This window comes from Sarcophilus harrisii, chromosome 4 (genome assembly GCF_902635505.1).
Source record: "Sarcophilus harrisii chromosome 4, mSarHar1.11, whole genome shotgun sequence".
Taxonomy (NCBI): Eukaryota; Metazoa; Chordata; class Mammalia; order Dasyuromorphia; family Dasyuridae; genus Sarcophilus; species Sarcophilus harrisii.
Window position 1 is genome coordinate 29,549,153 of NC_045429.1, and position 21,847 is coordinate 29,570,999.

At 50.8% G+C, this 21,847-nt stretch overlaps 2 protein-coding genes across 5 annotated transcripts in view; one reads left to right on the forward strand and one right to left on the reverse strand.

The window, feature by feature from the left end:
• The window catches only part of TESK2 (testis associated actin remodelling kinase 2), a 156,938-nt gene extending 139,800 nt beyond the window's left edge, over positions 1 to 17,138 (forward strand). Inside the window, exons 6-11 of the mRNA XM_031969221.1 lie at positions 12,700 to 12,782; positions 12,966 to 13,050; positions 13,382 to 13,465; positions 13,579 to 13,665; positions 15,095 to 15,212; positions 15,343 to 17,138. Of these exons, the coding sequence (XP_031825081.1) occupies positions 12,700 to 12,782; positions 12,966 to 13,050; positions 13,382 to 13,465; positions 13,579 to 13,665; positions 15,095 to 15,212; positions 15,343 to 16,073 (1,188 nt within the window). The 3' untranslated portion in view covers positions 16,074 to 17,138. The remainder of the gene's footprint in view (positions 1 to 12,699; positions 12,783 to 12,965; positions 13,051 to 13,381; positions 13,466 to 13,578; positions 13,666 to 15,094; positions 15,213 to 15,342) is intronic.
• TOE1 (target of EGR1, exonuclease) lies at positions 17,069 to 21,794 on the reverse strand. 4 transcript variants are annotated; one of them, XM_031969222.1, is made up of 8 exons: positions 21,584 to 21,794; positions 19,424 to 19,554; positions 19,298 to 19,338; positions 18,987 to 19,083; positions 18,743 to 18,901; positions 18,349 to 18,608; positions 18,079 to 18,253; positions 17,069 to 18,003 (listed from the first exon to the last, which is right to left on the reverse strand). In XM_031969222.1, exons 1-8 carry the CDS (start codon positions 21,693 to 21,695, stop codon positions 17,416 to 17,418), a joined length of 1,563 nt encoding a protein of 520 aa, XP_031825082.1. In that variant the 5' UTR covers positions 21,696 to 21,794; the 3' UTR covers positions 17,069 to 17,415. The 4 variants fall into 4 exon arrangements, with proteins under 4 accessions (XP_031825082.1, XP_031825083.1, XP_031825085.1 ...); XM_031969223.1 differs by lacking the exon at positions 21,584 to 21,794 and adding an exon at positions 21,216 to 21,460; XM_031969225.1 differs by lacking the exon at positions 21,584 to 21,794 and adding an exon at positions 21,034 to 21,189.
• Positions 21,795 to 21,847: the final 53 nt, after the last annotated feature.

The window sequence follows — 21,847 nt, forward strand, 5'->3', positions numbered from 1 at the left end:
ATTTATTCATTCTCTATTGGAGTTTAGAGAGAGGAGGCTGGAAGACCAACTAGGAGGGTATTGTAATAGTCCAGTAAGCTTTGTGAATGTGGGTGGCAGGTTGTTAGTTACTAGAGTAACATCAAAACAAAAAGATTTGACAACTGATTAGACCTGTGGAACAAAGGAGAGTGGGGAGTTCATTCCAAGACTATGAACCTAGAATCCTGAGAGGAGGTAATGACTTAAGTAGATACAGGAAAGTTTGGAAAGAGTGTGGGAAGTGCCTGGGAGGCAGATACATTCTGTTTGGTTCTTTTTGAGCTTGAGACATCTCTGGGATTCCTCATGGGCAGCTGGTGAAATGAGGGTCAGAAAATAGACCAGAGAATCAGTTGTACAAAGATGATGATTAAACACATCCAAGTGCTCTTAAGAGGAAGTGCTGTTCTGGCTTCCGTAAAATGTTCAGAGGCCGGAGAAGGGCTTCTCAGACATTAGTAGAATGCTCTCTAGAGGTTTTGTGGCAGGCTAGGAACAAGAATCACAGAATCAAAGAGTTTGGAGGAATTTCAGAAGCATGCATGGATTTCTTTTTTTGTTAGTACACTGCCAAAAACACAGTAAATGATGGGGATGAATTAAAAGACTTCAGTGTACCTTCAAAAGGCAGAATCGGGAACATTGGCGGGGCAAGTTTTGGCTCCGTATAAGGAAAAACTTGTTAACAGTAAAAAGCCATCCTATGTAGAAAGGCCTATTGTGGAAGGTAGCAGTCTTTCTGCCCTTGAAGGCCTTCAGGCCGAGTTTGTTTGGAAGAGTGTAGGGGACATTGCAACTAAATGGCCCCTGAGGTCCCTTCCAACTCTTAAGATTCTCATTCTGTTTTAAAGTCAGAACTAACGTGCTAGTTTGTTTCTTCTACTTTGGGTGAATTCATCATCAATGACAACCCATCATGTGGAAAGTTTGAATAGTCCTAGTGACACAATCTTCAAAAGTGATGTGGTGAGAGTGTCTACAGAAAGTGATGTCAAGAATTCTCCTTGGACAAGATAAGGTATCTTTAAAAGCAGAGGACATAGCCAACCCCCAGTATCATGGGGGAGGGTGCCTGCTGTACGTCAGAGGGAGAGGTCCCCTATCCTTTGGGGGCAGTGGCCAAGAGGAGGGCCAGGCCTTTTCCTAGTGTCATTTCCACTGATAAAATCATAGCAGTTTCTGACGTTGACCCGCCCAACAGGGCCGAGGACTTGGGTGACTGGGGCCTGGGCTGCGGCCCCTGCAGGAACACTTGCCAGGCTGTATCTGCACAGGGGCTGGCTGCACCACTGGGCAGGAAGCACAACTACTCTCTAGGCTCTTAGGGGTTGAGGGGAGATGGGGATCAAGGTGATTCTGGTGCCCCACCTGCCTGGCACAGGCTGCCTACAGACTTTACCTCAGGGTGCAGGCTGGCTCGCCTGCTCTGGGGGTGGCAGCTGGTAAGGATCCCTGGCTGGCCAGAACTGGGCGTTGGAGGAGGCTGCTGCCCTTCCTGAATTTCCTGTGCTTGTCTGCTTACTGAAGGCATTTGGTCACAGCCTTTGATGGCAATAATGAGGGAAGTGGGCCTAGGTACATTACTAACTAAGGAAAGCCTAATGGATTTCAAATCAAATGAAATGACTCCAGAAAGGAAGTCTCTTCAATATGCTGGGAAAATTTGGTCGCACCCTAGAAGTCATCTATAAATTATTAAGCAAGAAGAGAAGAAATTGATGCAAATATGACTTTTCAGCAAACCCTTGAGGAGGAACCACCTTGGCAAGGAGAAGGAGGGACTTCAGCTTCAACCTTAGCTAGATCTCCTTGCCCTTTGTTCATCCTTTTGGCCAGAGGAGGACCTTGCAAGTATCAGAGGGTCTAGAGGAATGTCCTACCATCATCTCCCTAGCCCCCAGCCCAGCTATCTCTCTCTAGGATAGCATTAGCTATAGGCAGTGTTTTTAGTGGCAGTCATGAATGGGCTGGGCATGGGTTCATGGTTCTCCTGGAATTCCAGCAAAGGAAGTACCTAAGGAGAATCTCTTCAGTACCCCACAAATGGGGAAAAGCATTCCCAGGAACAAGGAATTGTGAGTTATCCCTTTGCTGTATGGGATTTCTAGGCTTGAACCTGCTTTCCCTTCCGCTATATACATACTTATAGGAGAAGGTGTCACAGACTTTTGAGAGAAATATTGGCACCAATTTAGTAAATATATCTCTCTAAAAGTTATATGAGGCCAGTTATGTGAGGATTAAAGTGATTCTTAACTGATAATCTTAGGGAGAAGCATATCAATGAGGGCTTAAGCACATGACATTGGAGAATCACCCCTTATCCATTAGAGGGTGCCCCCCAAAACCCAGAGGAGGACTTCTGGGGACCTGACTTTTCAGTTGAGAGTGGGAACTAGGGTGAGGATCTGCAGAAATTACATGAGCTACACTACACATACAAGATACTATTGTCATTATTCAGCTGTTTCAATCATGTCCAATTCTTCCTAATCACATTGGAGGATTTCTTGACAATACATAAGATACTATGCACAATGTAAAGGAAAGGTAATCTCAGAGGGAAAACACTATCAAATGGGTACATGAAGGAAGGCCTGATGTGGTCCTTAAAGGAAACCAGGGAATCTGGGAGTTAGGGAAGTGAGAAGGGACGCTATTCTAAACATAGGATGTACAGGCTGTGCAAAGGCAAGGAGAGAGAAAGTGGGAATATTCCTTGATGAATAACAGCAAATAGTCCAGGGCAACTCAGTCAGTTTGGGTGTAGTAGAGTAAGATATCAAAGTAGAAAATTTAGAAGAAAGTCAGTTATGAATATCTTTAAAGGTAGATGATTTTATATTTGCTTTGGCACTCATATTTCAGTCCTTAGCATAGTGCCTGGCACATAGTAGGCACTTATTACTTACACATTGATCTTGGAGCTGATAGGGAGCCAGTAGAGTTATTTGTGGCAGGGAGGGAGATGGTTAGAGAGCAACAATTTGATCAGACTTTCACTTTAGTAAAATCATTTTAGTGATTGAATAGAATATGGATTAGAGTGGGGAGAGACTCAAGACAGACTCACCAGTGGCTATTGCGGTACAGGTGGAAAGGGCCTGATTAGGGGATGAGAATTGGGGGGAGCAGTGTCAGGGAGGGAAAGGGGCAAATTTGAGAGAATGTTGCAAAGGTAAGATTAACAGGCCTTATAATAGATTGGATATGGGAGGTGGGAATGTGGAGTTGAGGAAAATGTTGGGAGGAGGGTGGTGCTCTCATCATTGCCAGTTTTAGGTATATAAGCTCTAAAAATTATTGATATTGATTGCTGTGAGCAGGAACTTGTATGTATGGCTCTTAAATCTTCTCAGGAAATGGTGGATATGAATTCCATTTTGCTTTTAGGAAAGTATTCCAGCAAAACTTGTATTTAAAATCAGCCAGGGTACTTTATCAGAGCGGTGTGTCTCCTCTTGTGCCTTGTAATGCCCTGACCAAGAAGCCAAGTCATTGAAGGGGTGAGCTGGCCCCCTACCCTAGCTGCTGGGCCCACTTCCTCAAAGATGTTGGGTATGGCCGGCCTCGGGTTGCTGGCCCTGCTCTAAAAAAGCTATTTTCACTGATGCCCTGCTCGTTGAAATGACTTTTCGTTCTTCATGTTAGAATTCCTGGCTTGGAGCCTCCTCTGAGACAGATTTTGCCCCAGGAAGAACCGTATAAACATGGCAGTTACAAGCTCCTTAGTGCTCACTGGAGGCCCCTGCCAACGAAGGGGGCCTGTCTCAGTGCTGGCAGACTCGAAGAGCTGATGCAGATGAAGTAGAGTTACAGAATCTCAGGATGCAGGGAACGAGATCCCAAAGTCACCTGGCTCAGCCTCCTCATTAGACAGAGGAGAAAACAGAGGCTGGCCAAAGACGGTCAATTTACTGGGATGTCTCACAGGGAGTAAAGTGGCAGGACCAGCATTTGAATCCAAGACCTTGCTCTCCATATGCAGTGTCCCAGTATAATCATTGGGAATGAGTAGGACTTGAAAAAGTGAGAAGAGGTTGCTCAGGGTCAGCAGGTGGAGGTGGGAGAAAGTGAGACACAAAGCATCCCTCAGCATAGAGGTGTCCAGAAGGCCCCAGCAGCCACTGTGCCCCCCCAAAGTCAGAATGGAGTCTCCATTCTGAGCAGTGTCCCTTTCACTCTTTTTGGAGACCAGATCATTCAGACAACTTAAGTTCATCTTTTAGCAGTGGGGCCACTGGGGCCGTGGCCATGGCCCAAGTCTATATTCTTTCCACTGGGAACTTTCTCATTTTGGGCCACTCTCCGTGGCTGATAGAGGCTCAGGTGGGGTCCTCAGCACCTCCAAGGAGCCTGCTGATTTGCGAACTGCAGCTTCACAGCTCCACTCACATCCCATTTTCATGGGATTTCCTAAGAGTCTTGAGTAGTACTATTAGGTTTCTGGAAGTGTGTGTGTGCCCCTGTCTGTGTGCATACATGCCCCCTTCTGTAGTACCCCCGTGTAAATGAGCAGAGTAGACTGTTGCTTTTGAAAGCCATTTTCTCAGCAAGGGTGTTTCCTCTGAGTGAGACACCAGTGGCAGGAGGTGCCTGGGCCCTTTTCTTGGATGACTTGGAGACTGCTGGCTCTAGGAACCTTAGTCCGTGCTGTTCATTATACATAGAAGGGAATTGATGCTTAAATAGACTCAGGTATTTACCAGATCTTATGCAGGAAACAAGTGGCAGAGCTGCAGTTAGGTTTTCCTGGGTTCTTTTGTTAGCGCTCCCATAGCACCTCTAGACTCTGCTCCAAATGTGGATCTCTAACCAAAAAGTTATGCAATTGTGCCTGCCCTTTGGCCCAGCAATACCACCAATAGCTCTGTACTTCCAAGAGATAAAGGACCTGCACAAAAGTACTTATTGCAGCTCTTTTTTGTGGAAGCTAAGAACTGGAAACTAAGGGGGAGTGCCTATGAATTTGGGAACGAATTATGATATATAAAATGATATATAAAATTATGATAATATTAAAATGATATGTGAAATATAATTATATTGTAAGAAATGCTGAAAAGGATGGTTTCAGAGAAATCAGGGCAAAACTTGTAATAACTGATGTTGAATAAAGTAAGCAGAATCAAGAGAACAATTTATACAATGACAACATTATAAAAATAAACATGGCCTGAAAGATTTAGGAACTTCAATCAATGCAGTGATCAACCACAATTCCAGAGGACCCATAAAACTTGTTCTTTTTCTCTGGATGGAAAGGTGACAGACACAGGACAGGATGAGGGTTAGGCTTTTGGATGGGCAGTGCAGAAATGTATTTTGCTTGACTGTGTGTATGTATCACTAGGATTAGGTATTGGGGTGATTTTTTTTTTCTATTAAGGGAAGGTGAGAGGGAGAAAAAATAGGTATTTTTTTATTTATTGAAAAAAATTTATTTTAAAAAACACCTCTGCTCAAGCTTTCTTTCCAGATAACTTCTGGAGTTATCTGGAAAGCCCTCTCTACCCAAAAAATTTGCCTTGTTTTTATTTTATATATTTTTTGGTGCCATGGATAAAGAACTATCTATGCTTAGAGTCAGGAAGATCTGAGTTCAAATGTGACCCCACACATAATAACTTTGTGATACCAACTGCCCCAGTTTCCTCCATGATAAAATGGGAATAATAGCAGACCTTACCTTCCCAGGTTGTTGTGAAGATTAAATGAGACAATATCCATAAAGCACTTACTGCAGTATCTGGGACATAGTAGATGTTTAATAAATGCTTGTTTTCTTCCTCCCTCTCTCCTTCCATTCTTTTTTCTTTCCTTCCTTTCCTCCCTCTTTCTCTTCCTTCCTTCCAGTAGGCCCCTCTCTAGGACTGACTGTACATTGCAGAAAGGTGCAAGCCAGCATTGGTGCAGGAAGTTGCTCTATCAATAGAATCTCACATTTGATCCCATCCCAGTACTTTTTATACATTTATTGTGTGTATCTTCACTGATAGAATAGAAGCTACTGGAGGCAGGAATGGTTTCATTTTTGTGTGCTTCCTGCACCTGGCACAGTACCTATCACATAATAGGAACTCAATAAAGTCTTATTAACTGATTAATTGGTCACCGAGACATCTTGCAGTTACCTTTTCTCCCCTTGTCTGTAATGGCCTGTGCTACTCTTGATGGACTTCTTATCTTTGGATTAAGCCCAAAACCCGTTGTCTCCCTGATCCTGGGTCAGATCCACCTAATTCCTATCTGAAGCCTAGATTTTTCATTGTAGTGCCTCAGCTTCTTTGGGACATTACTTAAAAGGCAGAGATGTGAACATTCCAGTCACTCCTCTGGGATTAGACTATGCTGGGCTAAGCGACCCACAAAGAGCCTTTTCTTTCCCACCAATCTTTTTCATAAACAGTGGGATTAACCCTCGGCTCTGTGGCCCCGTGACCATTCTGCAGTGGCCAAGTATCTCTGACTGAATACACCTCCATGTGGTGACGCTTGGTGTCTGCAACTCTCAGAATGCCCTCTGCAGTCCGAAAAAAGGATGACAGGGTCTCCAAAGACTCATGCAAAAGTCTGTGGCTCAGTACTGCCTATAACCTTCCCCTATCCCCCCATAAGATCTTACCAATGAATTTTTACTTTATATCTTTATATGTCCTTGTCTGACTCATCTCTACTTGATAAGGAAATACCCCTGGCTGAGGTAGTTTCTAGGGCTTTTTTACTTTCCTTTTGACAATTTACATCAGTTCACTTTCCTTAGAGTAGGCTTGGTGTAATACATCCCTGCTGCTTGGGAGGTGGAAGCTACAGAATCTTTTAATCTCTGGAATCCTGAACTACAGTAAAATTAAAACCAATAAAATGTCCACACTAAGTCTGGGATCAGTATGGTGATCTTCTAAGAGCAGAGAGGCTATCAGGAGTAGTAAATTAGCCTAGGCCCAAAATGGAACAGTTTGAAGATACCAGACCAATCAGTAGTGGGATTGGGCTTGCGAGTAGCTGCTTTACTTCCATCTGGGTGAGAAATGGAAATCCAGAAGAGAAAAAGGAAGGGAAAAAGAAATTGTATCAGTCTATGTCAATGTCATTTCTTTCATCCATTTCCCAACTTTTTTTCCAGCACCAACAACTTGTTCCCCAAAAAATTAGGTGATAATTGTTTTGGTTGCAAACTATACTTTCTTATTTCTTCGTTTCATATTCTTTGATCTTTGCTCTAACAAATCAGTGGTCTGAATGTACATAAAGAGCTTATTTGAAAATCATTCATATGTTGGTAACTAAATGTGTTTTTTTTTTATTATGAAATGTTGTCTATTACGGTTTTTTATTAAAGCTTTTTATTGTCAAAACATATGCATAGGTAATTTTCAACATTCACCCCTGAAAAACCTTCCCCCAAACTCCTCCCCAAGATGGCAAATAATCCAGTATGTTAAACATGCAATTCCTCTATGCATATTTCCACAATTATGTTAGACAAGAAAAAGCAGATCAAAAAGGGAAAAGCTGAGAAAGAAAAAATACGCAAGCCAACAAGAACAAAAAATGTGAAAATTATGTGTTTTTTAAAATGACATCATTTGCTATTTACCATTTCCAATATATCCTGCCTCTTTTTGAAGAAAGTAATCATGCTATGTAGAGGTGAGGCTTTTCTATAATCTATATTTAATTAGTTTTAGTTTAATTAAATTAGTTACCCAATAATTAAAAATTAATAAATTTAATCCCTTTCATTTCTTTTTCCTAACCATGTTTTTTCCACATACTTTTTGCTCAGGTGAACACATCTGCATTGAAATTGTAAAGTGTGTGTGTGTATAATGCATAAAACATATAGTACACATATAACTATGTTACTTTTTTTCCCCCTGGGGCAATTGGGGTTAAGTGACTTCCCTAGAGTCACATAGCCTGGAAGTGTCTGAGGTCAAATTTGAACTCAGGTCCTCTTGACTTCAGGGCTAATGCTCTATCCACTGCGCCACCTAGCTGCCCCCGTGTTACTTTTAATATGGAGGATCTTAGCATATTCTTCATAAAATGGTTTCATCCTCTCTAACAGACATAAGTACAGTTATTTTAGTTGCAGTCTTTTGCTAGAGTTTAACATGAAAAATGTAATATAAGATGACCAAATGTCCTCTGAAATGATATTTCCTATTGCCTCTGGATGGATAATAAAAACTACTTGGCCAATTCCTTTCTTCGCTTTTCCAAGGAGAATGTGTAGGCCATTCTTCCATTGAGTCAATGCTTTTTTTTGTCTTCTAGATTCTTCTTGATAAAAGACATACCAAAATTTGTATAATTCAATGCCTTTGATAGTGTATCCACTTGTTGGTCACTGGACAAAGATCCCATATTTGGAGTTTAATCATGACTGACTCTCTATGGCCCCATTTGGGGCCACTATCAACCCCATCCCCATCTTTGTTGTGATATAATTTATTTCTTTGTATTTTTGTGTTCTTTTGTATTCTTTGTCTTTTATTTTATGCATTTAAAAACATTATTCTGAAAAGAGATCCATAGACTTCAGCAAAGTGCCAGAGAGTTCCATGCCACAAAAAAGAGTTAAATGTTTATAGATTTCACCTTCTCTTTTTTTGAAATTGAGATATTTCCTTTTCCCCGTCCTGGGCATAGCTTCGTTCAGCAGTCCGTAGCCAGCCCTTTCAATTCAGTTCTGAGTCTGGGTTGTTTGTGTGGTGATCCACACTCACTGGACAATCTGACACTCTCAACCACCTCCTTTTGAGGTTGGGTTTCAAATCCCTATTGCCCATTTTTGAGCCATCGTTCTTAGTTCACTGATCAACACCCCCCCCACCCCCATCCCCTGGAAGAGAAAGCAGAAGCAGCATCTAAGTTGAATTCAGAGAATGAATTGTGACTTCTCTCTCTTTGGTGCTGGCCTTTCTTCTGATCAGCTTTTTACAAGCCCTGGGCTTGGGAGTCATCTCCAGGTCTTGCCTGAAGTGTCAGAAAAGCTTTCTCTGTAGCCTCTGCTGGAGGTTCAGCTCTCAATACAAGTACATTTAAGAGGCTGACAGCATCACAGGCAAAATCATACTAGCCCTGGGCCAAAATTATTATTAATAATAATCATTACAGCATTGAGGTAGCCCTTCAAAATTTGTAAAACACTTTGCAAATATCTCATTTTATCCTCACACCTATCCTGGGGAATAGGTATCATCATCTCCATTTTTAGAGGAGAATACTGAGACAGACAGAAGTTACCCAAGTTGTCATGGGTCACACAGCTAGTAGGTATGTGAGGCCATATTTGTACTTTGGTCTTCCTGACAGCAGGTCTAGCCAATACCAAGTGTCCTCTCACTGAGCCTTCGCTGACTTATCTCGTGCTTTGTTGTGAGGCCAGTGGTTACTCTGAACATCTGAAGGAGGATATGACAAGCTGGAGGGCATTCAAGAGGGATTCAGAGGGGCTAGTTGAAGGACTCCCTTGTAGAAGGAAGGATAAGCAGCCTGGTCCTGGGAAACCATCTCTAACCATGAGGCCTGCTCCTGAGCGGGGCGTGCTGCCTCTGCACCTTATCATTTCTGCTTCCCTGGAAGGTTTCAAGCAAAGGCGAAATGATCCCTTGTCTGCATTTTGTTCAGGAATGCATGTTCAGGTCCTGATCACGTTTGATGACCTCTAATAGCTTCCCCAAGTCTGCTTATGACTTTCAGGGATTCTAGGCTGAGCCCAACATTGTAGGTTTTCTGAATTTTCCGCAGCCTTAAATGTTGCCTCAGATCGCACTGAATTTGGGAGACTGTAAGGGGGGTCAGGGAAGTCTTTGCCCACTCGGCTAAACAGAAGTGTGGGGAAGCTTTTTGAGCACACACAGGTCAGCCTAACTGCCGTATCCCAACGTGAGATCTGAACAAGGATGTACCCTGGCCAGCTCTCCTGGAGCATCCCCTCTTGCTCAGAAATAATTCCCAGAACACATTTCTGCACCATCAAGGTTGGCACTTTACCAAGATCTAAGCTGAAGCTCCATGTGGTATATATAAGCTAGTCAGGAGAAATAAAGTGGTGGGGCAGCTAGGTGGTACAGTGAATATTGCACCAGCCCTGAAGTCTGGAGAACCTGAGTTCAAATCCAGAACAGTCCTAGCTGTGTGACCCTGGGCAAGTCACTGAATCCCAGTTGCCTCAGGAAAAGAAAAAAAGAGATAAAGTGATTGTGGATTTAAGTGGGCTTCTGAGGTTGGCAGGGCGTTCAGTTAAGAGTTCTTCATAGTGCCATAATAATTGTGACTTTATTGATAAAACACTTAATGAAGCATAAAGGTATCATTTCAGTCAATTACTACAACACCCCTCTAAGCTAATTAGTAAAGGTTGGATTTAGCCCAACTTTTTAGATAAGCAAACAAGTTTCTAGAGCTTCAAAGTCCTAAGTGGAAAAGCTAGTCTTTGAATCCAAGCTTTTCTGATTCTGCCATCAAGCCTTCTTGCTTCCCAGTGGAGATTAAATGTGCTCAAAAGTCATCGACTATCTGAAGGAACGCCATGAAGTTAACTTCTGGGTGAACAGGAGTTTGCAGGTTCTGTTTGAATAGTGATTAGTAACTAGGAAAGATGAATAAGAGTAAGCAATCTCTAGTCCTCTGTCCCAGTGTAATGGCAGACTCTGGGCCAATGCCCATGATGTGCAAGCTGAGAAACTGTTAAAGAGTCCAGTGGAAGCTGAGTATTCTCCAGGGTGGTTTAAGGTAAGCCCAGGAACTTGGAGCCCAGATCAATGGGTGCTTTGATTCAAGATAACAAAGAGCAACAGAGCCCTTCTGTAGATAGTCACCGCTGGCCAAGCCGCCTTACACTTTAGATCTGGCCTTTAAGGCCAGAGTCTGAGTCTTGAGACTTGGTGTTTTAACAGAGGAAGAGAAAGGTCTTTCCTCTGGGATTTAGGAGTGATAGAAGGAGAATGTAACACTAGGAACTGGGATCAATGGTAAGCAGATCTGATTTACTCCCTCCTTCTTGGCAGGACACCTGGGAATGGGGGCATTGAGTGTGCTTAGCAAGACTGGAGTGGGGCCTACTTCCCTGGCAAGGGATTAGGGCCATGCCCCTGGGGAACCAGTGAGCAAAGCATGGCCTGCCAGTTTGGGTGGTAATAACAGAAAACAACTCCTGGCTCCTTCTGGTCAGCAGGAGAAGTGGAAACATGGGCACCACTGCGGGGAGCCCAGAGAAATAGTACAATCCTTTGGCTCAAAGAACCCGGGGTCTGATGGGGCTCTGTTGGCCCCCGAATTGACTCAGTGAGTCAGCTGTCCTGGCCTCGACTTCCACAAGGTGAGGGAGAGCTGGCAAACTCTTGAATTGGAATCGGGGAGGAAGGAGGCTGGAGGGGAGCCATGGCAGGCAGCAGGCCCAGCCTCTTGGGCTGTTTTGGATGTCATTTTTCTTAGGTTTTGCTTTTTGCTACAAGTCAGTTGGCAAAATGTTTCAGTACATCTGTGTCTACTTGTTTAACAATTCCTCAAATCCAGCTTCAACCACGATGGTTCCTGCTGAAAAATCTATAGAAGAAAAGCCCCCCCACTCCCCCCTCAGCCTGGCATTATTAGCAAAGCCTTCTGCCCCGGCCTCTGCCAGCATACCGATTCTCCATTGCCACATGAGCTGAACCTCTTTCTCCCTCGGCACCTCTGTCTGCCGGACTAACTTTCTGTCTGCTCCTTCCCACATCCCTGCTTGTTGAATTTCTGCGGTCCTTTCAAGGCGAGTTTCAAGGCTGCTCTCACTGTAGCCGCTGCTTTCCTTAGGCTTTTTAGGCCTCTTTCCTGTTTGTGATTGTGCCCATTTCACATCCACCATTCGGCTGTGAGCTTGTTGAGAATCTGTACCAACTCTGCACCTCCTCCTACACCCCAGTACACCCCAGGACTCAGAAGCATCTAGTATTTCAGGAGGAGTTAGTTTTTGAGCCCCTGCTTCCCATGTACAAGGTGCCCTAAGGGCTCCAGAGATATCATGTTCTCTGTTTATGGGGTGCTCCTGTTCTTATGGGAGCTCAGTGGCCAGTAGGATCACATGTGGTTCCATGGAAGGGGCAGCATTGGAGACGGGGGGAACTGGAGCCAGGCAAATTAGGAGGAGACACTCGGCTTTCCCCCATAGCCAGTGGGGAGTTAAGGGATGTCTGCGTGCTGCCGAGAATCCCACCGTAAAGGGACCTTTTCCAAGGCTTGTTCCCCGAGAGCTGCTCTCAGCCCGGATCGGGGCCACATCAGAACTGAGTCCTCCCCACATCTCCAGCCTCACGTGGAGCCAGAGCTGTGTTGTTGAAGTAGGAGCTGTGGCAGGGGGGAAGAGTACATTATGACCACGGCCAGCTGTAGACTCCTCTAGGTGGAATGACAAGGGGAGGGCGCGCAGCATGGCTGCTCAGGACAGATGGGTTGGAGTAGGAAGGCAGCAGCTGCGCCCCACCCATATAGCTCCTGTGCCCTCGCTGGGGCTCAGGTACCTCATCTGTTACCTGAAGGGGAGGAGGGGTCAATGACATTGAAGATCCCTGCCAAATCCAGTGCTCCTGAGGGCCCAGGCTATGTGCTATTAGAATGGGGGAGGGAGGGCAGTGTGCTCTGAGGGCCAGATTACACAGTCTTGTTTTCTCCCCTTTTTGGAAAATGCAGAACTGCCTGATTAAAAATGAGGAAAACGGTTACTCTGCTGTGGTGGCTGACTTTGGCCTGGCTGAGAAAATTCCTGACTGCAGGTAGGTGGCCCCTCCTGAAGAGAGACTCAGGAGCTCCCCTGGGCCCTCCAAGCTCCTGCCCAGCTTCCATGCCCCCCGGCAGGGTAGAGGACTCAACCCTGTCACCGAGGACCCCACGCCAGCCCACCCAGGGCTCTCTCTGCGTTTGGGTGTGTAACTGTCTCTCCCTCTTCCTCTGCACAGTGCAGGAAGCGAGAAGCTGGCAGTGGTGGGCTCACCTTTCTGGATGGCACCAGAAGTTCTCAGAGACGAGCCCTACAATGAGAAGGTGAATGTGAGGGTCACTGTGTCAGGAGCTGGAGAGGCTACTGGGAAACAAAGGCATTTCTCTTCTGCTACATGTCGTCCCTTCGGGAGCCCGGTCCTTCAGGAGACCCAGACCGAGTGGTGGCCAACACCGGGACTTGCAGGGGCCATTTGGAAGGCCTGTAACTTTGGGGGGGGGGGTGGCCCTACTGCTTTGCCTCCAGCCTTTTTCTCTGAGGATTCTAAGGCTCATCACCCCCTAATGTGGCTTCCCAAATAAAGGAGTGCAGGATCTGGGAGAGGAGTGAGCCGCAGGATGGGGGAGCTGACTTACCATCCCTCTTGCTCTGCAGGCTGATGTCTTCTCCTACGGGATCATCCTCTGTGAGATCATTGCCCGAATTCAGGCCGACCCCGACTATCTGCCCCGGACTGAGGTGAGTGGGCCAGACTTGGGGGTGACAAAGCTCCTGGAGCAGTGGTTTCTTCAGGGCCTGGGGTGGGTCGAGCATCATAGCTCCTTGCCAACTTCCTCCGTGTTCATTTCCAGAACTTCGGCCTGGACTATGACGCCTTCCAGCACATGGTGGGAGACTGTCCCCCAGACTTCCTGCAGCTCGCCTTCAACTGCTGCAATGTGAGTTCTATTTCCCCTTCTGTGGACGTGACCAGGGCTCGGAACCCCTAGGGCACCTGCTGAGCCTGTCTTCAACTCCTTTTCTCACCCACAATCCTCAGCATGTGTCCCTTCAAAGATCTTCAGCATGGGAAGCCAGTGTCACTTGTGGCCAGCTCCAAGGGCAGTGACTAAGCAGTGTGTGTCTTGGTACAGCTCCAGGGCTTTCAGGGAATCCCTGTCTTCTTCCGGGGTCCCAGCGGGAGCAGGCTGCCAACCAGGCAGCAAGAATTTATTGGCCCTTTCCAATGTTAAATGCCAGGCACTGGACTAAATGCTTTGGGAACAGAGGCAAAAAGTCTAACGGGGAGATAACATGCTAAACATACATAATGTACAGCATTCAGTGAACTCCAGGGCCCTCCAGTGGCTCCCCGTCACCCCCAGGATTAAACATTGACTCCTCTGCAGACTGGGCCCCTCCTGCCTGTCCTGTCTAGTCACCCCTACGTTCTCTCCCCTCCCCCTCCTGCTTTCCCTGGCTCCCTTCAACTGAAGTCCGCCCTTTGGCAGGAAGCCTCCCCCAGCCCCTCCCTCCGGTGACTGTCCCACTTGCCCTGCCTGTTGCATGCAGTCTCCCCGGGAGCAGGGATGGCTTTTTGCCGCTTCCTGTGCCTGGCTGTAGCCCTTAGCCCTCACGTCACCCGTGTCTCTGGACTGACTGTGTGGTCCGGTGCTGCTGTTGGGGGCTGCTCATCCAAAAGCAGATGAGCCCATACTGGAAGGGGGCATAACGGACACAGGGTGACAGACTTTGAAGCCCAAAGGATCTGAGCAGGACAGAGCCTTGGGCTGAATGTCACCAGAGGTCACATTCAGGGGAATAAAGGTCATGCACTTGGGTTCCAGTCCCTGACTGTGTATAAGATCTATAGGATAGTGGGAGTCCTGATGAGATGGAAAGCAGCTGTCGGTCCACACCAGTGTGTCATGGTGGAAACGACTGTGGGGCTGCGTTCTCTGGTCCTCGTCAGGCCACCTCCGGAGCACTGGGGCCTGGGAAGGGCCATCCTCTCTGGGCCATCACTGCCCTTCCCCCAAGATGCCCTCCCATTTGCTCTGCAGGTATCTTATCCGAACAGTTATTTGTCCATCCTTTCCTTCCATGAGATCCTAAGTGCCTCCAAGGCAAGGATCCTTGGCCTTTCTTAGCAGCCCTGGAGCTTAGCCCGCCTCCTCCCTGAGGGGAGAGGTGATACCTCCGGAAATGGAGGATGTCTGTCTGACGTGGGGTGGGAAAGGCTGACCCCCGGTCCCTTCCGGCTCTGAAATCCCATAATTCTGTTTTCTGCTGAGCACAGAACCCTGCCCCCGACTCCAAGGAGTGGTGGCTGTGTCAGTGGCTTCGTGCCCCCATCCCCACCCCTGCTTCCCACTGCTGTGTTCACAGATGGACCCAAAGCTCCGGCCTCCCTTTGCTGAAATTGTGAAAACCCTAGAAGAGACTCTGAGCTGTTTACAGGAGGAAGAATTGGAGAAGGGCAGAAAGCCCCCTCCCATTGGCAAAGGTGAGCCCCAGCAGGACCCGTGGGGAATGGGCCCCCAGTCAGGGAGGGAGACATGTGTGAGAGGACAACCGGAGACTGGGCAGGCAGTGGGAGCAGGGCTGAGGGACCCTAACGACCCCAACCCTTTCAGGACTCCTGGAGAAGGGCCCTGGCGTGAAGCGGCCGAGCTCTCTGGACGACAAGATCCCGCCCAAGTCTCCTCGCCCACGCCGCACCATCTGGTTGTCCCGAAGCCAGTCGGACATCTTCACCCACAAACCCCCCCGTGTAGTGAGCGTGCTAGATCCTTCCTATGTGCCCCACCGTGGCGCAGGGACTCACTTCCCCAAGATTAATCCTTTCAGTGCCCGCCAGGACCTCAAGGGAGGCAAGATCAAATTCTTTGACATGCCCAGCAAGTCAGTCATCTCTCTGGTGTTTGACCTGGATGCGCCAGGACCCGGAGGCTCTGGTGGGGGCATCAGCCGGCTTCCTGCAGAATGGCAGGAGCCCATGGCTGCGCCTCTCCGCCGTTGGCGCTCTTTGCCCAGCTGCCCTGAGTTCCTGCAGCGGGAGGCTGGCCCCTTTGGGGGGCGAGAGGAGACCCCTTTTGAGGGCCCCCTGAGACTACTCAGCAGCCTTAAATATGGGGTCACAGAGATCCCACCCTTTCGGGGCCCAGCTTCCTCCCATGCCTCAGAACAAGAAGCCATGGACTGTTCCTGTACTGTAAGCCCCCAGGAAGAGAATGGCTTTGGGCCCCTGGCCCCTGAAGCTATGGAAGTCGAGGAATCCCAGCTGCCCCGGAACCTGCTATCCAGCCTGGTAGGGGCCGCAGCCGGCAGCAGGGCCGGTCAAGGGCAGGTCGAATGTGATGGGTGAGCCTGGGCAGGGATTGGCCCCCTTTCCAGACCAGGCAGCCCCAAACTCTGGTTCAGGGCAGCTCCTTACAAAACCCGAACCTGGGCTCCATGGTCTTAGGCCTGCTCTCCTCCCGAGCCCCAGGTGAGTCCTGCTGCATCCTGCCCCTCGTTGGGGAACAGAGTAGATACGGGGGGAGATACGGACCTAGCACGGACAGACGGACAGATGGCCTGCCTCTTCCTGTGGGCCCCGGGAGAGCCAGGCACATAGCACAGTCGAGAGTTCAGCCTCAGTTAAACCAAAATCTAGGCCAGGAGCCATCCGAGGCCCTCCACACCCATGAACCAGCATTCTCTGCCACCTCCTGTCTATCTCCTGATTGGTCATCTCTCTTAACTCCTAATGGGCACTCCTCCTCAAAAGCACTGCTGGGGGGTGGGGGTGGGACATTGTGCAACAGTCCCATTGCAGGGTCTCTAGGGGCCTTTTGGGGGTCTGGGGCTAAGCTCTGAAACAGTGATGAACCAACCAGCAGCAGCAGGAGGGGACAGGGCCAAGTCTCCCACCCGAGGACGTGGACACTTCTTGCCAGTACCCGACACTTGAATTTCAAATCTCTCATTTGCACTTACTGCTCTAGTCCTACGGTTCCTAGGGTGGATTCTATGCAAGGGGGGGAGGGGGGTGAAAGGGCAGGCAGGGCCGCCTGTCCTTGGGATTCATGAATTCACAGCTGTCCAGATGATGTATCTATTTTCATATTTATGAAGGAGTCTTAAACTTGGGCCATCTGTAAATAGCTCACCTTGTGACCAGGAGCATGGGCTCTGGCCACTTCCCGGGACCCCGTCCCACGCACTAACACTGCCCTGGCCGGCTTTGCGAGCCGCGTTTCCAACGTATGTTTAGGGACGTGTCAAGCACGCGATTCGTTTGGAGGGAAGGGCCGTTCTGGTGGAGCCGCAAGCAGAACCAAAGATGAAGCCGGTTAAATTGTTTCATAATTTCTTTCCTTTTTTTTTTTTTTTGGGTAAATCTTTACTAAGTTGCTTTTGGATTTACAAATTAAACGAGTTGCAGGTAGCTGGTCACACTTGGCTTTCTTGGGCCCCTGGGAAGGGGGTGCTGTCCACAGGAGTCCTGCTCTCCTCACTCATGTTGACCGGAGTGGGCCCCAAGCCTGGACCCCCAAGCTTCTGTCACGTCAGGCTTTTAACTGTCCAGCCCAGGCCCTGACCACGGCCCTCTTGCAGGTGTGGGGTGGTACAAGGGCATGTCTGACAAGAGGAAGCCCAGGGCCCCAGGCTTCTCCCAGGACTGCTCCCTGAGAGCCGGGGAGCCGGACAGGAAGGAGACTGGCTTAGCTGCTGCCCCAGGCCTGGTTCATCTTCTCACCGTGGGCTTTGGAGGTCCTGGAGAAGTGGCTCTTGGCGATGGGCAGGGGCACTGACTTGCCACTGAGATATATTTTATTGTGACACTCTGGCAGCCAAGGGTCCTCATTGCAGGAGCCCCCAGTCACCCCCATATAGGCCATGACGTAGCCTGTCATGAAAGCATCAAAGCCAGCGCGGTGCAGCCCGCCCCCCACCCCAGGTCCCCAAGACCCGGAGCTCTGCCCAGCTCCTTCCCCTGGCTCTAGGTCCAGCTCCAGCTCTGGCTCCATGTCCTCACTGGAGCCCGGCTCCGGGCCAGACAAAGACATGTCCTCAGCCTCGCTCTCTAGGTTGCTGGCTCCGTCTTCACCTCCGTGGCCTTCCCTGCATGTCTGTTTTTGGGGGGTCGGCCCATCCCCGGGCCCAGGCCGGCCTGGTTGTCCCTTCCACCGTTTTCTCCTCCGGTTTCCCCGCCTCTTTCTTCTGTCCTCCATGGCCTCGTCTGTGCTGATGATAAGGTCGACATCATGGGACTGAGGGCACTGAAGCCCCAGGGGACACCAGCCGTAAGCCTGAAAGATGAGAGGAGGTGAGAAGAAAGGGGGTTCTCAGCCCCCCTCTCCCCCTCTTCCCAGGAAGACACTCACAGAGAAGGTGTCGCAGATGCTGGTGTTAGAGAGGCTGGGGCTCAATGACGGTTGGGCTTCGGGCAAAGGGCAGCAGCGGTAGTCGATGTGGGCGTCCATGCTGGAAGGATAGCTGCAGAACTCCAGGACCAAGTGGGGGGCTCCAACGGCCCGCTGCTTCCCGTTCTCCCGTTCACTGCAATCAGCAGACATGGTGGGTTTGCTGGGGCCTCCACAACCCCCACCCCCCATCCAGACCCCCGCTTCCCAGGCAGGGCCGGGCTTCCTCACCACTTCCTGTAGGCGTACTCCAAGTAGGAGGCCACGAAACGGGCGTGAAACTCGGCAGCGTACTTGGTATCGTAGATACCGGCCGGGAACATCTCAAAGAGGTCGGCAGTGAACGTGACCAGCTTGTCGGGCAGGTGGGCATAGAAGCTCTGATAGAGGAAGGCCAGGTCTATCAGCCCGTTGTGCAGCACCAGTGGCCGGCGGGCACGGATCAACTCCAGGAACAGCATCCGCACCCCTTGGTTGTGGCTCTCGTCCCCCTGCAGGCCACAGAAGAAAGGGGTGGCTCCACTGCCAGTGGCTGCTCTGCCCTGGCCCGCCATGGACCCAGCCCCACAGCCCAGGCCTGGGAGGCAAAGTCTTTGTGGCTAGCACAGCCACGTGAGCCCCCTACCTTGTCATCCCCTTTGTGGTAAGGGATGCCCTGAGTGTATTGGCGGTTGAAGTCAAAACCGTGCTGCACCAGGAACTGGACCGACTGTGGCTCAATGACGTACTCTTGCATGCACAGCAGAGTGAGGTTAAACACTTGCACGAGGTAACTGTGCTCAGCCTGGAGAGAGCCAGAGGTGGAAGAGAGGCCTTAGGCCCGGCCCCGGCCCCCCCCGGTCCCCAGCAGGCTTCATACAGCCCCGTACCTTGCACCTCTGCCTCTTGAAGCAGGCCAGGCCCAGGGAGAGGACGGAACGTGTTCGGGCTGCACGAGACACGGCTTTATATCGCTCTTCGATGCAACTGAGGGCAGAGAAGATGCCCCCAAGCGGGGTAAGGAAAGCCCAGCTAGGGGCCCCAGCCCCAGCCCCCATTCAGAACTCTGCAGCCCCCTGCCCAGGGGCCCAGAATCCTGCTGCTGGGATTCCTATTCCTGGATGGACCCCAGCAGGATGGATCCCAGAGCTCTGAGGTGAAGCCCCTGCGCACCCGGGGCAAGGGCAGGGACTCAACTCACTGATTCAGCAAATTCCTCCTCTCCCCAAGACCGCTCAGCTCCTGCAGGAAGCAGAGGAGACCGTGAATGGGGGCCGGCAGTCAGGCCCTGCCCCAGACCAGAGCGGCGGCCCCCCCAGGCCCTCACCGTGTCCACGGCTACAAAGCTGGCTGTCTTGATTGCCAGGAGGATGGAAGGCCACATGTCCTTGAAGTTGTCCACCTGCACGTCCACCACAGGCACCCGAACACGAGGCGCCGTGAGTTCCATACCACCACCTGAGGGGAGGAATGGGAACCATGGAGGCCAGAGCCGCGCCCGGGGATCCGCCCTGACCGGGCCAGATGCAGCAAAACCCACGATGGTCACGAGAACGCCAGATAAGGGCCCGCCGGCTGCTTTGAGCTCCCGCCAAGGCCCAGAGCCCGCCCGGCTGTGGAAGGCCATTCCCAGGCCGGGACGCTGGGTCATCCGTGAGGGGCCCTGATGTAGAGCCTCTGGGGGAGCCCATCTTGGCCAGGGTCAGAGGCACCCCTCCCCCCCGCCAATGCACCATAGATAAGTGTCCAGAGGATGCAGGAAGGGCTGGCAATAAAGAGGACTCCGAGCTTCTAGGCACCTGACCACCCCCATTTTACAAGAGAGGAAACGGGAGGCAGACAGGTTAAGTGCCTTATCTGGCCATGTCTGAGGCCAGGTGCACTGCCCTCTGTACACAGAGTTTATGTCTCATGTTACAGAGCTGGAAGCAGTGACTGCCCTTCCTACATGCCCATCACCATCTTCAGGCATGGTACCCGCCTGCCACCTCTGCCGGACTGTTCCCTAAGCCCAGGACACACTACTTCCGCTCTGATGACCGAACTGCCACCGAAGCCAGACGTCATCCTGCCTGACACACGGAAATGCCACCCTCCTGGGCATGGGCACCCTAGGGCTCAGTTACCCTGGGCTTGGCAATGGGGGCTCTTGGGCGATCCAGGCCATGTCCCTCTGCCCCTCATCCTTGGGGCAAAGGCTGGCATCACCAGCAACCCCAGAGGTGACCCCAAGCTGCCCCGCCTCCCTCTAGGCTCCATCTGCCTCGCCTCCGGTCGCCTTCCCTGCCCCTTCTGGTCCCTTGTCCCTCGCCCTCTCCTGGGGTCCTCATTGTCTCCCACGCCAGTCCACCCTCCAGCTGCCAACGGTCTGACCCGTCACTGCTCAGACACCTACAACCTCCCAAGTCCTTCACTACCCAAGTCCAGCCTACCCTTCTAGCACACAGTAGGTGCTTAATAAACGCAGCAGACATTACTCCCCTCATGCGCTCTTTGGTTCCCCCACATTGGCCTGGCCGGCTGCCTTGCCACCTCTGACATCTACCCGTCTCCTGCTCTCCCTGGGCTGGTCCCAGTCTCCCTTGCTTTGCCCAGGCAGTGCATCCCCGTGCCTGGATGCCCATCTCCCCCATGGCACCTCCTTTGCTAGGACCCCCCTTCTGTGACCTCACACTTGCATGCCATCTCCCCTGACAGGGGCAGCTGTAGGTGCTTAATAAGTGTTTAGTGACAAAACCCTGTGACCTAAGCTCTGGAGGGAACAGGGCTTGTTTCCCCCAACCCCCATGGAGAGGACCCTCCCCTGCCTGGCGACAGGCCTTATCCAATTTAACCCCCTCGTTTTACAGATTGGGAAACTGAGGTCCGGGCCCAGTCTAGCCCACACAAGTAGTGGGAGCAGCCCTGCTTGCGGAACTTCAGAGAGGGGTGCCCTACCCCCTGCCAAGGATGCCCCTTCCGTGCTGGGCTCCTTCCTCTGCCTGGGCCTCGCTGTCCTCGTCTGTGAAATGGGCAGAGAGGGAGCTTCATTGCTCAAAGGACCCTCCAGTTCAGGCTAAAAGAGGCCCAGCTCCAGGCAGGCTGTTCCTGCCTTCACCTCCTGGTCAGAGGAAGTCTACCTGCCCTCGCTACCCCCGCCTCCAGGACCACAGCTCCCGGCATGCCTCGCTGACGCCAAGGCCGCGGCTCCCGGCATGCCCCGAAGCGCCCACAGCTAATCCAAACTGCGGGGCTCGCTGGGCCTTGTCGCTATCCCGCCTCCAAAGCCACAGGGGCCAGGCATGATTGGCCGCCCCCTGCCCTCAGGGTCACAGCACCCGCCAAGCTCTGAAGCGCCCCACTGCACAGCAACCCCACAGGCCGGTGAATCTGCGGTGCATGCTGGGAACTGTAGTCGCCCCGCCCCATCGGCATCCCCGCCTGCATCCGCGCGCTCCAGACCGGCCGCGGCCCTCCCGGCCCTTCCCCCTCCGGCTCGGGCCCTCACCTTTACGGCTCTTTCGCCCGGCCCCTGTAATTCCGCCGGTGGCTTGCGGGGCCTCGGCGTCGGCCTCCGGCTCCGGGCCCGTCTCCGTCTCCGTCTCCGCACCAGCGGCCATAGCGCCTCAACAGCCCAGGGCGCCGACCTCGTCTCCTCACGGAGGTGCGCGCGGCTCTGCCTGAGCGCCCGCCCGGCTTCCGGAGGCTCGGCCTTGGATAAGTGCTTAAGGCGCCCAGGCGGGCAGGCGGGGACCTCGAGGCCCCAGTGCGG

What these genes read in the sequence shown, in the direction of transcription:
- TOE1 (XM_031969222.1), bottom strand. Translation starts at nt 21,695, where the DNA reads ATGGCCGCTGGTGCGGAGACGGAGACGGAGACGGGCCCGGAGCCGGAG. An exon ending in CGGGCGAAAGAGCCGTAAAG is followed by an intron (nt 19,555 to 21,583) that starts GTGAGGGCCCGA and finishes TCCTCCCCTCAG; the next exon opens with GTGGTGGTATGGAACTCACG. An exon ending in GCATCTGCGACACCTTCTCT is followed by an intron (nt 18,004 to 18,078) that starts GTGAGTGTCTTC and finishes CTCATCTTTCAG; the next exon opens with GCTTACGGCTGGTGTCCCCT.